At 36.2% G+C, this 17,179-nt stretch overlaps 1 protein-coding gene across 11 annotated transcripts in view; it reads left to right on the plus strand.

Moving 5' to 3' along the window:
• The window catches only part of Kcnt2 (potassium sodium-activated channel subfamily T member 2), a 395,059-nt gene that overhangs the window by 162,223 nt on the left and 215,657 nt on the right, over window positions 1-17,179 (plus strand). For all 11 annotated transcript variants that reach the window (XR_005492244.2, XR_010056918.1, XM_039090726.2 and 8 more), the window contains one exon: window positions 16,900-17,080. Coding sequence is in view for 9 of the 11 variants with exons in the window: in XM_039090726.2 (XP_038946654.1) it covers window positions 16,900-17,080 (181 nt within the window). In the remaining 2 variants the exon portion in view is untranslated. The remainder of the gene's footprint in view (window positions 1-16,899; window positions 17,081-17,179) is intronic.

Raw genomic sequence — 17,179 nt, forward strand, 5'->3', positions numbered from 1 at the left:
AAATTCAGTAAAGCCAATGAGTGTGTTTTGCATTGGACAACTAATTCTGGGTATGGGTTTGGTCCTGAATTATTATTGATTCACCTACTGTCACTCTATTACAGAAAACTGATTTTCTTTTTTTTCAGAGTGTATTGGTTGCAATTACTACTTCACTAGTGATGAGCTCCCATATGATCTTCCTCCCTTCATAGTTGGAACAGAAACTGGCCTGAGCTCTGTTTGCTGTCACAGCCTCTGTGGGTTTTATGTGCTTCCTTCCTCTTGTGTTGTGGTGACACTGTTTCCTTCCTGTTATCCTCCACTGCTAGCTCTTACTGTCTTTCTGTATTTTCTTCCTCATAAATCCCTGGATCTTGAAGGGACAGATATCATGACAGCATCCTATTTAGCCAGAAATGCTAGGCGACTCTATAGTCTTGCATTGCCTGCTCGTTGTCCAGCGTGCATCACTGTGTTGACTCAAGCATAGACTTTTCATATGAGGGTTGAATGAGGCTGCCAACATCTCAGCCAAGTGTGACTACTCATCAGATCCATGGTAGAGAGTGGTTCTGTGTGTCTGCTGGTGTCAAAAAGGAATGAGATCCAGCTAGAATGAGAGCCTGAAGGGAACTGACTTTTATTTGTTTTTAACAACTGTAAATACAAACTTGTTTTTAAACATATAATGGCAAATAACAGCATACAAGCTAGTGTTTTGGAAGGCTTTGGATATTCGCTTTATTTTTAAGAACTGAATCCAGTATGTAAAACTAATTAATGCAGGGAAGGAAAAAAAACAATTCTGGAGAGTCAAGGGCTCACAACTTAGAACATGCCTTAGGATTGAATTTATTAGCTTCTCTGAATCTGTTATTTCCTCTGGGCAGAGCTGTAGTTTCACTTGGATGATTTGTTGAACAGTCTTAAAAGTGATTTTCAGTCCAAGACCAATAGTCCAGCATAAATATAGCCATGGCTTTGGGCAGTAGTAGCAACTCTGGGCATGAGGTGACCTTTATTACTCAGTTCAAACTGTACAAGAAGGACTCCAGGCTGTCAGTCCAGGCTCCTCATTTGTGCTTTCAGCACTCAGACTAATAAAAATTCCTTATGGCTGTACATAAAGTTATTTATACCAACTCTGTTCTTTCTGATTTACATAGAGCCCCGTTTTTATTTGGTTGAAAACTGTGTTTTCAGCTTTTTTGCACTGTAGTGACAAACTGTGAATTTTTTAAAATTAACCCTTATTAGTAATTTATATGTGTGCCTGTTCTGCCTACATATATATCTACGCACTGTGTGCATACAGTGCCTGTGTGAGTGAGAAAATAGCTTTGAATCCCCCAAAACTTGAATGGCAGGTCATTGAAAATTCTCATGTGGATGCTGGCAATTGAATCTGGTCTCTCAGAAGAAACAGCCAGTGCTGTTAGCCAGAGTCGTTTCTACAGCTCCCAAAGAAGAGTTTTGAATGAAAACTTGCCCTTATCAGAAACTGTTTTGAACTTGGGATGACACTACTTTTTTCTTACCTGAGATTTTATTTAAGTAATGACTAAGAAAACCGTGGAAAAATGAAAAGTCAAAGAAATTTTTTTTGTGATTTTATATTTGTTTGTTTTTAAAGTTTACTCTTAAGAAAGCAAAATATAGTTCTTTAAAACATTTAACCTTTCCGAATCTTCTATTGGCTAAAACAGTGTTATATAAAAAGATTATGAAACTAATGGAAGACTTGACCCCCTTGTCAGCATAACAAATGTTTAAATGAAGAAATATTTTCATATGTATAAAAGGTCATGACCATGAATATGCACATGTGATTATACTATCTGAAAAACCCACAAATAATTATTTTCACTCAAATTCATATATACTCACATTTCATATACATGCCTATCATATACACCCATACATATATATCTTCCTTATGTACTTACCATATACTCTGCACGGACACATGCAATCCATATACATGTGAACATATACTCCAAATATGTACACACACTTTCCATATTAATGTGCAAACTTCTTATGTATAGAACCTATATGTGTACACACACACACACACACACACACACACACACACACACACACTCAATATGTACAAACTCCATAAACACATGCCACACAGGTTCATTGCTTTTATAATTTCCAGAAGCATCTTCCCTGAGAATAGTTCATTAAATTGTGTGGCTTTTCATTGGCAAGCTCCATTTATGAATATGCAACACATCTTGTTGGATAGCGTTATAGATATCATAAGATGATAGGTCTGAATATACAAGAATTGGTATTGTGATATTAACTATCCTCATAAGTTAAATATGGGCTTGAGACACAAGCTGTAACGGGGTTCCATTACCAGGCTATTGCCAGATTCAGGCCTCAGTACAGCTTAGCCTGAATCTGGCAATTCAATGAATCCTTGGCCATTAACATGGGAGAAATTAGAACATTAAAACATTTTTTCATGGCATCTTTTGCCTGGAATATTTGTGTACTTCTGGCATTCCCTTATTGGATTATAAGGACATGGGGACCACAGCTGTCTGACACTGTGGGGAAGTGATGTGCTGAGTGTGGAGAACTTTTCAACCTTTTTTTTTCTTTTTTTTTTCTGGAGCTGGGGACCGAACCCAGGGCCTTGTGATTGCTAGACAAGCGCTCTACCACTGAGCCAAATCCCCAACCCCACTTTTCAACCTTTTACTCTTACTGAAATTTGGTCGCCTGATGCTACAAGCCAGTTGTTTGAACCTACTTGTCGCCCACTTTTACATTTTCATTAGTATAAATCTTTCCTTCCACATGTCCTTAGTCACACATAAAATGGCAGAGGGCATAGATCTATTCTATGAAAGGGGATTTATCAGTTTGTGTTTTATTACCGAGCTTGTTCCAAGGTTTGTCAAAAGCATGGTGAAGCCTCTCTGTTTTTTTCTTTATATTGGAATTTGAAATTTTCTCCCAAAGGACCTGGCAGTTATGATAAGGTGCTCTTTTCACATCCAATTCCAGGGATTTAATTACAATCTTTATATTCAATTATTTCAGTAACATTGCATCTAAGATTCTTCATTCTCTTATCCCTAAGAAACATTACACTTCCTCTCCAGTTGTTCATACTTACAAAAGGGCAATTTTTCCCTATTCTTATGTGGGACAGCATAGATATATAAGGGTCATTTTTTATGCCTCATATACTTTTATACCCAATCTACAAATACTTTGGTTTCTCCTAATGTCCCTTTGATTTGTATGTCACAAAACTTGTAACAGCAGGGAGATGAGAAGTTTATATGTGTCCCCACGGTTGTGTTCCAAACCATCATCCCAGGAAGCTAAACTGCTTTAACAAATACAGACAGAATGGTGTTGCCATACTCTTAATTCTCATAACATGTATCCCACGCCTTTTGAGATGTGTTAAACAAAAGTCATTAATTATAAACTTCCTACGCAATTTCCATACTAATTATTACCAGCATTCTTGACCTGTGTTCTTTGGAAAGTAGTTTGCCTTTGTGGGTGTTACTGGGACTTTTATTTTTGTTTTATCTCTTCAATCATGCTACCTGCTTCCGTTTTTGTATGCTTTCTCTTCCTTTCTCAAGCCTGAAATGCATTTTCTTCTGTGAAATGAAGTCTGATCCACCAAATTTTACTATAGCAGAATAATATAAAGTTTGGGGCCTTGCTTTGTATGTTTATATTGGACTATTATTTATATGAAATGGTTTTGGTGAATTAACCTTACTATTCCTGATACTAGAAAAATCGATAATTCTAAAATTTATATAGTTAACTCTAGGGTAAGTTAGAGAAAAATTTAAAAAGATTAAAACTTTAATATAATCAAGTTCTATTGCAGAGAGAATAATACTAAACTTTTTTTTAAGGCTTAACTTTATCTCTTATTTTATATATTTTTTTATTAACTTGAGTATTTCTTATATACATTTCAAGTGTTATTCCCTTTCCCGGTATCTGGGCAAACATCCCCTCCCCCCTCCCCTTCCTTATGGATGTTCCCCTCCCAACCCTCCCCCCATTGCCGCCCTCCCCCCACCAGTCTAGTTCACTGGGGGTTCAGTCTTAGCAGGACCCAGGGCTTCCCCTTCCACTGGTGCTCTTACTAGGATATGCATTGCTACCTATGAGGTCAGAGTCCAGGGTCAGTCCATGTATAGTCTTTGGGTAGTGGCTTAGTCCCTGGAAGCTCTGGTTGCTTGGCATTGTTGTACATATGGAGTCTCGAGCCCCTTCAAGCTCTTCCAATTCTTTCTCTGATTCCTTCAACGGGGGTCCTATTCTCAGTTCAGTGGTTTGCTGCTGGCATTCGCCTCTGTATTTGCTGTATTCTGGCTGTGTCTCTTAGGAGCGATCTACATCCGGCTCCTGTCGGTCTGCACTTCTTTGCTTCATCCATCTTGTCTAATTGGGTGGCTATATATGTATGGGCCACATGTGGGGCAGACTCTGAATGTGTGTTCCTTCAGTCTCTGTTTTAATCTTTGCCTCTCTCTTCCCTGCCAAGGGTATTCTTGTTCCCCTTTTAAAGAAGAAGTGAAGCATTCACATTTTGATCATCCGTCTTGAGTTTCATTTGCTCTAGGCATCTAGGGTAATTCAAGCATTTGGGCTAATAGCCACTTATCAATGAGTGCATACCATGTATGTCTTTCTGTGATTGGGTTAACTCACTCAGGATGATGTTTTCCAGTTCCAACCATTTGCCTACGAATTTCATAAAGTCGTTGTTTTTGATAGCTGAGTAATATTCCATTGTGTAGATGTACCACATTTTCTGTATCCATTCCTCTGTTGAAGGGCATCTGGGTTCTTTCCAGTTTCTGGCTATTATAAATAAGGCTGCAATGAACATAGTGGAGCACGTGTCTTTTTTATATGTTGGGCATCTTTTGGGTATATGCCCAAGAGAGGTATAGCTGGATCCTCAGGCAGTTCAATGTCCAATTTTCTGAGGATTCTCCAGACTGATTTCCAGAATGGTTGTACCAGTTTGCAATCCCACCAACAATGGAGGAGTGTTCCTCTTCCTCCACATCCTCGCCAGCATCTGTTGTCTCCTGAGTTTTTGATCTTAGCCATTCTCACTGGTGTGAGGTGAAATCTCAGGGTTGTTTTGATTTGCATTTCCCTTATGACTAAAGGTGTTGAACATTTCTTTAGGTGTTTCTCAGCCATTCGGCATTCTTCAGCTGTGAATTCTTTGTTTAGCTCTGAACCCCATTTTTTAATAGGGTTATTTGTTTCCCTGCGGTCTAACTTCTTGAGTTCTTTGTATATTTTGGATATAAGGCCTCTATCTGTTGTAGGATTGGTAAAGATCTTTTCCCAATCTGTTGGTTGCCGTTTTGTCCTAACCACCGTGTCCTTTGCCTTACAGAAGCTTTGTAGTTTTATGAGATCCCATTTGTCGATTCTTGATCTTAGAGCGTAAGCCATTGGTGTTTTGTTTAGGAAATTTTTTCCAGTGCCCATGTGTTCCAGATGTTTCCCTAGTTTTTTTTCTATTAGTTTGAGTGTGTCTGGTTTGATGTGGAGGTCCTTGATCCCCTTGGACTTAAGCTTTGTACAGGGTGATAAGCATGGATCGATCTGCATTCTTCTACATGTTGACCTCCAGTTGAACCAGCACCATTTGCTGAAAATGCTATCTTTTTTCCATTGGATGGTTTTGGCTCCTTTGTCAAAAATCAAGTGACCATAGGTGTGTGGGTTCATTTCTGGGTCTTCAATTCTATTCCATTGGTCTATCTGTCTGTCTCTGTACCAATACCATGCAGTTTTTATCACTATTGCTCTGTAATACTGCTTGAGTTCAGGGATAGTGATTCCCCCTGAAGTCCTTTTATTGTTGAGGATAGCTTTTGCTATCCTGGGTTTTTTGTTATTCCAGATGAATTTGCAAATTGTTCTGTCTAACTCTTTGAAGAATTGGATTGGTATTTTGATGGGGATTGCATTGAATCTATAGATCGTTTTTGGTAAAATGGCCATTTTTACTATATTAATCCTGCCAATCCATGAGCATGGGAGATCTTTCCATCTTCTGAGGTCTTCTTCAATTTCCTTCTTCAGTGTCTTGTAGTTCTTATTGTACAGATCTTTTACTTGCTTGGTTAAAGTCACACCGAGGTACTTTATATTATTTGGGTCTATTATGAAGGGTGTCGTTTCCCTAATTTCTTTCTCGGCTTGTTTCTCTTTTGTGTAGAGGAAGGCTACTGATTCTTAAATGTATAAATTATATTTGTCATTTATTTTGTGTATATTTTGCATATAAATCTGCAAGAATATGAGGGCATAAGCTTACTGGAGTTGACTTCCTGTGAATTTCAGAGCTCTAACTCAGGTCATTGAGCTGTTGGCAAGTGTTTTAGCCTGCCCAGCTATCTTGATGGTTTAAATTCCACCTAAGAAATGATTAATCCAGAGCTATTTTGTACTGGACAAGAACTAAAGGTATAAAGTGTATATGTAACTGTTGGAGTAAGTGATTTTAATATATTTACAGAGTACTACCATGGACTTTTATCATCCAGTTTAGTTCACAAAACCTAAATCATTTGACTTAGCGTTGGATGGAATTCAGTGGATGTGGTTAATTATAAAAAAGAAAGAAGAGATCCAGTGAATTTCACACACATTATCTCATTAAGATAAATTTCAAAGCCTCTTCATGAATTCCGTCTTATATGAAGTATTGTCAGGTGTATTTGAATATATATGGATCTCTCAATCTTTCAACTCTCTATGGTTGTTGGCTTTTGCACTGTAATAGGAAAGCAATTCTTTCAAATAGGTCACTACTTTGATGTTGAAATTCTTCCCCAGAATAGTGATGAATATTTTCCCCATGCTGATTTACCAGGAATTCATTGTCAGTTTCTGTAAATGATGACGGCGAAACATCTAAAGGTCAACTATGATTACACTTGTCAATAGTTAACGAAAATGGTCTATGTTGAAAATTGCCCAACTCTGTTTACAGGTAGAAACTTTTCTGTTCATTCTTGTGGTTGTTTCAACAGCTGAGGAGAATAGGCCACAGCTAGTTCTTAACCAATGGATGGTTCTATCTCTCTATCTTTCTAATCTGTTACTTATTTTTTCTTAATTTTTGTTGCAGTTTAATCCACATCATTACTAAGGTACATGACAACTGATGCTCTCTACTGGTCTCACTAGGCTTCCCTACTGTTTGTACTGCTGTGTCTTTTTCTGTAAACTCTGACTTTGATCTCTATGGTAAATGTATCTGTTATACAGAGCAAAGGCTGTGTATTACTTTTGTTGTTGTTGTTGTTACTATATTCTTATAAAAAAAACAAGGGCTGTAAATGGAATTCTGGTGTGTGTAAAACGCCTTAGTGACTAAAGATATTTGCTACCAAATCTACCTACCTGAGTTTTTTACCTGGGACCCTCATGGAAGAAATATTCTAGTTCTGTAAGTTGTCACTGAACTCTTCAGACACACACATATAGACATACACACAGTGTAAACAAGTGAACTATAAAAATATGTAATCTGTTATAGTTAATTCTGTGTATAAATTTAATAATTATATTAAACTCATTTCTATGCTTATATTTCATGTAGGAATTGGAAACAATTGCAAAATTATCCAGAGATTAATTAAACATTATTTGCTAGGTGATTCATGGAATATTTGCTCATCTAATTCTCATAATAGCTAATAATGATGTTAATATCATTGCATTTATTTTTCAATTGATTAAGAAGTTAAAATAAATCAAGGAATTTATTCAGGTTACCACAGAGCTAGAACCAAAGTTTAGATAACCTCAATATTCTTACCTAATGTTGCAAACTTCTACACAGTTCCTCATGTTGCAGTGATCCTCAACCTTAAAATTATTTTTGTTTCTACTTCATAACTGTAATGTTTCTACCTTTATGCATCATAATGTAAATATATGTGATTTCTGATGGTTTTTGGTGAACCTCTGATAGGATCATTTGACCCCCATAGTGGTTGAGAATTGCTGCTTCATTTATTATTATCAAATGAATCATCACCAAACTTTTATTTCTGCAGTCTATACTTCCAATTTGACAGAAGGCATTTCTCAGCTAAACTGGAAATTAACACACATGTGCCATTGTGTGTGGTCCTTATGTCAGTTCCAGGATCTGAAGTCAGTTCATCAAGCTTTCAAAACGAGAGCCTTGTGATCACTAGAGTACTATTTCTTATTATGAAATACAAGATAGATGTTATGGTACCACTAGTTTCGTGTTGTAGAAGTTACTAAATCTCAGTTACTAATTTGAGTCTTTAGTTCCCCGATAAGATACAGCCTTTATATTTACAATAACCCTTGAACAGCATAAGTGCCGGATAGATACTTACCATCTATGCTATTAGAATTTATTTTTCTATCTATAACCACGAATTATTTCTTACTACTTAGTATGTTTCAGCTGAGCTGCTCTTAACTTTAATTGACCAGCCCTCGAGGCCATGTTTTATTGTTCACCTAACCAATGGCTGCTTCTCCTTCTTTTTCCTCCTCACTTTCTTCTCCTCCGCTCAGTTGTCCTCCCATCCCAAGCCCAGGAAGCCTACACCCCACCTATGTTTCTTCTGATTAGGTATTGGCTGTTGGTATCTTTATCTACGAATCAGAAATAACTTGGGGTCACATTCCAGGTCTTGGGGGCCTGTACTTATCTTTACAATATACAGCATGATCAAACATCAACAGTTTCATATAAATTATTTTTATTAAAATTTTTCTACTTTTCATTTTAAAACATTTTATTGAATTATATTTATTTACATTTCAAATATTATTCTCTCTTCTGATTTCCCACCCATAAACCCACTATCCCATTTCCTCTTCTCCTTCTTTCATGAAGGTGTCCCCCCATCAACCTACTACCCATTACCGCCTACCTGCCCTGACATTCACCTACCTTGGGGGTTCCAGCCTTGGCAGTACCAAGGGCTTCTCCTCTCTTTTGTGACCAACAAAGCCATCCTCTGCTACATATGCAGCTGGAGCCATGGGTCTGTCCCTATGTACCCTGTAGATGGTGGTTTAGTCCCTGGCAGCTCTGGTTGGTTGGCATTGTTGTTCTTATGGAGTTGCAAGCCCCTTCAGCTCCTTCAGTCCTTTCTCTAACTCTTCAGATAGGGACCCTATTCTAAGTTGAGTGGTTTGCTCCTAGCACTCACCTCTGTATTTGTCATGTCTGGCAGAGCTTCTCAGGAGACAGCTGTAACAGGCTCCTGTCAGCATGCACTTCTTGACATAAGCAGTACTGTTTGGTGGCTGTATGTATATGTGCTGGATAGTACATTGTTATAATGACTATGTATTCATTTTAATATTAGTGGAAACTAAATCACTATAATGCATCTAATTTTATGTATATTAAATAAATAAGACATTTAGTAGAAAACGTTGATATGCTCTTTTTTGGTTTAAAATTGAAATTATTTTTAAAGTTTAAGCAATAGAGAATATTAAAAGTTTTATTTTAATTAGAAAAGTTGTAAGAGAAAAAGCTATCCAGTCACATAACAATATTAACTTTGAATTATAGACACTGCAGTGTCAAGATGATTAAAATATTCAATTGCAGATACTATTAATAAAAATGCATTGTAAGATTCTTCAGCTACCTTAAATTATGGACATAATTAAAGGTTTTACCCTGTACTTAACTGATTGAAAAGCTCTATCTTTTTATTTAAAGGCAAATAGAAGATTTTTATTATGAATATGTGATATTTGAGGACAGCTTTTATCAGTAAATCTGTTACTTAAAGCCACTCTGCATAGAGATACAAAATAAAAACTCATCAAATGTGATGAGAGAAAAGCAGTGTTTCATTTAATAATACGCAGCTCTTTATCTGCGAATGAAGTGATAGTTATCTATATTAAAGTATATTTTCATCATCTGATAGCTCCAAGTCCTTATAAAGTGTTTTGTAAGATTCAGAGTTGTTGGTAAAATGGCCACTCCATAAGTTCAGTATTAAATTTTGTGTACTCTTTAATAAAAGCTGTTTCTAGTATTCCAATTGTTTTGGCCTTAATCACTACCACCAAGTGACCTATTTAGCTCTCTGGAAAGCACTCTTTCTTGATGGCTTTCTTGTTTTAAAGTATTATTTATTTAATGTGTATGAGTACACTGTAGCTGTGTTCTGACTCACCAGAAGAGGGCATCAGATCTCATTACAGATGGTTGTAAGCCACCATGTGGTTGCTGGAAATTGAACTCATGACCTCTGGATGAGCAGTCACTGTTCTTAACCACTGAGCCATGTCTCCAGCCCTCCTGATGGCTTTCTTAGAATTGGATGAATTAGTTTTAAAATATGAATAATCTAAGTATGTACTTAGTTTGAAAGATTAGCAGAGTAATAAACAAATTACAACTGTTTTGGGAAACATTATCTTGTGTTGTTTGTATGCAAAACAGTTCCCTTTCCATAAAAGTATACAAATACCATGTTACCATGTTGACTCTTTCTAATGCGGATCAGAAAATGAGACTAGGAAGTTGTTATTCAATTAAAATAGTTCAGTGTGTGACATTTTGTAATCATGTCTTGACATTTGCTTTTGTTTTCAACAAACTTAGATCATAAGTAAAATTTCAAAATAATTAGAATAGAATGAATTTGGAAATGTTTAAAAAATATAGTATGCATGCTCTTAGTTTAGAATTTGATAGGCTTGTGCATAATTCTGCAAAATTTTTCAAACCTGACAAAAGCTAAGGATGAACTACACACACACACACACACACACACACACACACACACACATACACACATGTACTCACACACACGCACACACACACACGCACACACATATACACACATGTACTCACACACACACACGCACACACACACACACACACACACACACACACACACACATGCACTCACCCCTGACAATAAAGCAAAACTAGTAAGATTTAGAAAAAAGAATAATGACAGTAAAGGATAGGCTATAGCTCATTGCTGTGACTCTTTTATAATGTTGATAGTTGTTTCCTTTTCTGTAAAATATAAAACATATGTTTCCCTGACTATTCTCGTTCTTATTAGCCTGGATAAGTCAACCCAGTATTGTTGTATTTACTACAAGAAACATAATAGACTGACGGTCAAGCACTTGCCTAGTAAGTAGTTAATTCAGTTATTCAGATATATGTAGAATATGACATAAACTACTAAATTTAGCTGTTATTTTTGAATTAATGTTTCTCATAGTTTATTCATTTGTTTATATTTTATTTATACAATTTAGTTAGAAATTATTATATAATATAGGTAAGTTTAATTCCAATGTATGTCATGTTTACAAAATTTTATTTAACATGTTGAATATATACAAGAAATTATATATATGTATATATATACATATATAGTCATACACAATCTTCAATTTTTTTAAACAAAGTCTTGTGTCTTTTGTGGCTCAGTCTGGCTTCAAACTCAGACTAGCTCTAGATAACCTTGAAGTCCAAGTCCTGTTGGCCCCACTTTTGAACTGTTGAAATAACAACCATCTACTACTATGCCCAGCATCATTTAAGTATTTTTTAAATACAACTAATGCAGAAGTTACAAATAATCATTTGTTTGGAGAGCAAGGACGTATTTCCTTGATTATAATTCTTACATATCTCATATAATGGTAATTAAATATTTGTAAAAATTGATGGACTTTTTGAAGTATTGTAGCAAACTGTCTCATTCCTAATTAAGATCCAGTTAATTTCTAAAAATGCATATATTAAATATAACTTCTTTTTGAGTTTGAGATATGTGTGCCTCAAAGCAGGACAAAGGCACCAAACGTATTTACCAGTTCCACACGGTTTCTGATTTTTTTTTGTGTGTGTGTGACTTTTAAAACTAAATTTTTTGAACTCATTTGATAAGTTCATACTCATACTTTGCATTTTAATGATTGCAACTTCAGTCAGCTCTTTTTCCTCACATCATTATTATCTTCTACATCTCCTTTCCACATTCACATATTTTTGTTTTGTTTTGAGAGCCACTGAGCTGTGCCTTATTCTTCTGTGTGTCTATGGGTGCAGAACTATCCTCTGGACCCTGGCTGGTCATAAATGGGTATATAACCAAGTACAGTGTCTTTCCCAGACTCCAGCAGTAGCCACTAACTTGGCAAGGATGCAAAAGATTTCTTAGTTCCTTTTTTCTGTAACAAATGATGGACTATTGATACACCTAGTCCTGTGTAGGCTCATGAATCAGCATCCCGTAACCGCAGCCCCTTGATTTTTAGAAAAGGACAGAAAGCATAAGCACAGACAGTAAGATAGCTGTGTGGGACCTTGCCCTGAAACTTTCATTCCTACCAAACCTGCACCTTGACATAAACTCTCTCTGGTCCAGGCTCACCTTGAACGCAGGAGTCTGCCTGCCTTTGTAAGCATGAAAAAAAAAAAACTTAGCTGGGTATGATCTTGTTCTGTGACCACCACTCCCGAAATCTCTTTATCTCCCTCCTTAACCTTTCTGACAAGCTGGCTCATGGAGCAGCTTCCTCTGTTGCTTTAGATCTATGAAGCTCCCTGTACAATTCATATTGCATCCTTATGTTTTTCAAAGTTAAGAAATTATGTATTTCTGAACTCATGTTTTCAGAGTTGTTTCTCATGTCCTTGAGGGCTGTCCAGAAGGTCATAGCATTCTCACATTTGATTGAAACTTTAGATACACCCTCAATTCTTGGACTCATACTGTCTCTGATTATCATGGAGTCATTAGCATTGGCAGAGAGGACATTCCTGGAAGAAGGATGTAGAAGATATATATATATATATATATATATATCTTCATGCAAACAAGCTTATGCCCACAGCAACCATCAATAGTCTTGGAGACCCAAGCCCTGCTAGATGTGTTCCTGGGGCAGGTCCCATGTTACATAGTCCTTGCTATGGCTGAGGAGGACTTGGTATATACTTGAATCTGTAAAATATGTAGATTAATTCAATTTTAAAGTTCTATTTTATGTGAAGTGAAAAAGCTGTGTTTAGGACCTTTGAGATGGCTTAGTGAGTAAAAGTACATGCTACCGATCTTGACAGCCTGAATTCACTCCCTATAATTAACATGGTGGAAGATGAGAGCTGAGTCTTGAAAGCTGTTCTCTGAGACATGCACACACACACAGGGACATCCCCGAAATGTCCATGTATAATAAAATAAAGCAGTATGAGATAGTATTTTAAATTATATGTAAACTTATATTCTAAAAGATATTTCATTATATAAGGAACATCTGTTGTTAGGATCCACTTCTTTTCATTGGTTGTGTGAGATTATATCTGATAGCTTAATTACATTGGCAGTAGTGAATATGGGTAACGAGGCAAAAGCAAAAGACAAAAGAACAAATACAAACAAAAGTTGTCTTATTGGGTTGGGAGCACTTGTGACTCAAAGTTCCTAATCAAACCTCCTGAACCCATTTGCTCTTCATTGTCCTCGGAGCAGGACTTGTCTGCCCACATACAGACACTGTAGTGGCTGTCCAAAAGTATACACTGAGTTTTAACAGATTTTGAGAAGCATAATTTACACATCATCAAATTCACGCATCTGAAGTGTGAGTTCAATCACATTTTATCATATTTACTTTGAACATTTACATCATCCCACCATACTCCCAGGCAAGGCGACTGCCAAACTGCTTTCTGTCTGTTCTCTTGAGATTTCTCATAAACAGAATCCTGTGGACTGTTTCCAGTTGACTTCTTTCACTCTGGTTATTTCAGTTTATGCCTGTTTCTTCCATCAGTATTTAATTCCTCTTCTTGCTTCATATAATTCCTTCCTCTCTTCTCGCTCTCTCTGCATCCCTATGTTATCCTCTCTTTCCTCCCAAAATAGTACATTTAATTGTACTAGTCTATTTTTGCTATTATCCATATGCTTGCGAATGGGTGATTTTTAAGAGGCATGTTTTTATTTCTTAGATTTCAATGCTTGAGTATTCAAGGCCAGGAGCAACACATTCCATGTCTGCTATGAGAGTGTTTGCTACATTTCTCAGACATGTTTCCATGTCCTCGTGTGATGAGAGGTAGAAGCAAAGCCAGTTAATTTTCGCTAGTTACTATAAAGTTATGACTCCTGTTCACTAGTGTTGTGCTCATGGTTTGACCTCTCTAAAGGTCTCAGTGCTTAATACTATTGGCATCAGAAATTCCATATTTAAGAGGGTACATTTAAGTTTTTTTTTCAAACAAAAGCCAGTAAGAAAGCAATCAAACATATATCATTATAGCAACCGTTCTCAATCTTAACTTCCTATATCAACTAATAAGTTCAAAACCTTGTAATTGAGAAACAATATGAGGTCTTTGGACTTGAGAATAGTTTAATTCCACATCATAAGTTCTAGACCCTGTGGAAAAGTTTGCTCCTATGAACTTGGAAAGAAGCCTCCCTTGAAAGGCCTTTCTGGAAACTGTCCACCCAGGAATCATCACTTTAGAGTGTGGGAGTCCTAGCTCTCCCAGGTGTTGCATGCTTGTTCCTGTTCTATTGAGTTGTCTGAGGAAGCTTCACCCTTAATTCTTTCTAGACATTATCCTACTGGTACCTTACTGTATTAATCCAACAATAAGCAACTTCTCTTGGGCAGAAATACCTTCTTTTATATTTAGATAAAGAAACTCTTCCAGGACTTCATGCTCCAAACAGCTGGCCACTTTTTCCAAAGAGATCACTGCCCAAGGTTTTTATCTGTTTTTTCCAGAGGAGTCTCATCAAACACACATTCTTGTGTAGTCTTGCACTTGGATGCAATGAAGAGAATCGAGAGCGCTGGGGCAAATTGAAGGAACCAGAGAGCTAAGGTTACTGTGGACATAACCCAGAAATTCACTGCATGCCTTGGGTTGCTTACTTAAAACAACTATAAAATCGCAGACCATGTTATCATTGGCTTCGGGCAGTCATGATGTTTTCAACAATCTCTAGAGTGACTTAAGTATCCGTTTTCTATTGTGTGGACGAATAGCATCTGGCTTCCCTTTTCCTACTAATCTCCGACCCTTGGTCTTTTCAAATGAGAACCATTTTTATTTTTTAACAGTCTGACCAGGGTGAATATCTTCTGAGTTAGGTCATGCTGCTTTCTTTTTGGTTATAATATCTATCTTTAAACCATGTCTGTCTTCTCTGATTTTAGAATACAGTCAGAAGGTGCCATGAAACATCCAAATTTCTTTTCTTAGAGAATCTCCCTAAGTTTCTAGTTCATCATTCTTAAATTCTGTCTTTCATAAAGTCACGGACTTAACACTTTCTTGTTATGATGCTGTGTTACACATATTGTTTTTCCTCTGCTTTCTAAAAAATGTATCTCTTCCTCAGACTCATCAGAATCATCTTCAATATATATATTGTTCTACCAATATTTTACTGACTCCTTCTCTAATCTACTACAAACCTATTTTCAGGAACCCTGCAAAAATTGCCATTATCACCATTCAATTCAATATCATTCTAAACCCAGTACTTAGTTTTGATATCTGTGTTGGCCTATTTCTTTAATTATACATGAGAATGAGTAATTTATATATTAATAAATTTCCTTTCCAACAGAATCAAGTGATAAGATGTCTCACATCAAGGTCTGGCCCAATTGGTGTCTGGTGATAGCCTTCTCTCTAATTCTAAGGCAATGACTTCTTCCTCTATCACCATATTACAGAATGGAGAATGACTGAATCCATTGGTGTGCTTATTACCTTCCTGTTATAAAAGTGGTTATGTGCATGTGTGAGAACACCACTGTAACGAGTTTTTACTCCCATAAAGTCCTCATATTTTAATACTAATAGGCAACATCCTTGTGCAAGTCATTGTCGTTTCATACTGGCTTTACTGTTGCAAATTTATTGCTACTCTTCAATGTGCACAACATATTTATCAATCATGGTTTTCTACTTTTTAATGATGCAATATCTATTTCAATTTTAGCAATTCTAATTTGTGGACATCTTTTATCAGTAAGAAATTCTATACTGAATCCTGTTACATATCAGGTGCTATCTGTAGATGTTTGTCTTAGAATATAGGCTTTTGTTCGAGAGGTACTTGTGTATCAGATTTTGGTATGGCAGAATTGACTGTAATTTATAATGAGCAGAACAGAAATTTGCTGTGTCGTAGTTCTAAAGTCCGGGAAGTACCATATAAAGGTGGTTGAAGTTGCCTGAGTTCTTCTTTTTCCATTGTAAAATGCTGGGAACAAAATAAAATATTGAGAGGAATAAAGAAACATTATGTACAATATATGCTCCTAGCAGCAAAGATCTTTCCAGAATAATGGCAATAATCCATTTAATGATATGGAGGGAAGGATCCTCAATACTTCTGAAAACTTCAACCATGTTCAGCACTGTTACAAGAGAAAAAATATCGAGTAGGTTTGGGGTAGCAACAGTGTTCAACCTATATTTGTTTTTATTAACCCATGATTTTCTGTATTATTAATATGTATGCCTACAATACATTATAATACATTTATTCTTCCTAAATTAAACAAGAAAGGCTTTTGCTGTTTTGAAAGGTATTAGACTTAGAAATTTATAGGTTTGTTTTCCCCTCAAATGCACTAAATATCTCTGAGAGTTATCTAGTGTAGTTAACATTTTTTTTTGGCTATTAAAATAAAACTGTATCTATTTTGAATGATTAAAAGCTATATTGCTCTGTGTAAAATTATATATGAATAAAAATAGGATAAAATATCTTTTCATTTTGAAAGAACAATATGAAAAAATAATGTCTCCCGCATGCTCTTCTTAATTATTATGCATATCTGCCTTTCTTTTAGCATTTGTGGAATTCAGCATCTGGAACGAATTGGAAAGAAACTCAATCTCTTTGACTCCCTTTATTTCTGCATTGTGACATTTTCTACTGTGGGCTTTGGGGATGTTACTCCTGAAACATGGTCCTCCAAGCTTTTTGTTGTTGCTATGATCTGCGTTGCTCTTGTAGTTCTCCCCATACAGGTAAACAGAGCCCTGTTAACCTCTGTAGAGATGTGCAAAGCCATGTAAACTAGAAACTTCTATATTAATAAAAAATGTACTTGATTGTTTCTTTAACAC

The sequence above is a fragment of the Rattus norvegicus genome, chromosome 13, assembly GCF_036323735.1.
Source record: "Rattus norvegicus strain BN/NHsdMcwi chromosome 13, GRCr8, whole genome shotgun sequence".
Taxonomy (NCBI): Eukaryota; Metazoa; Chordata; class Mammalia; order Rodentia; family Muridae; genus Rattus; species Rattus norvegicus.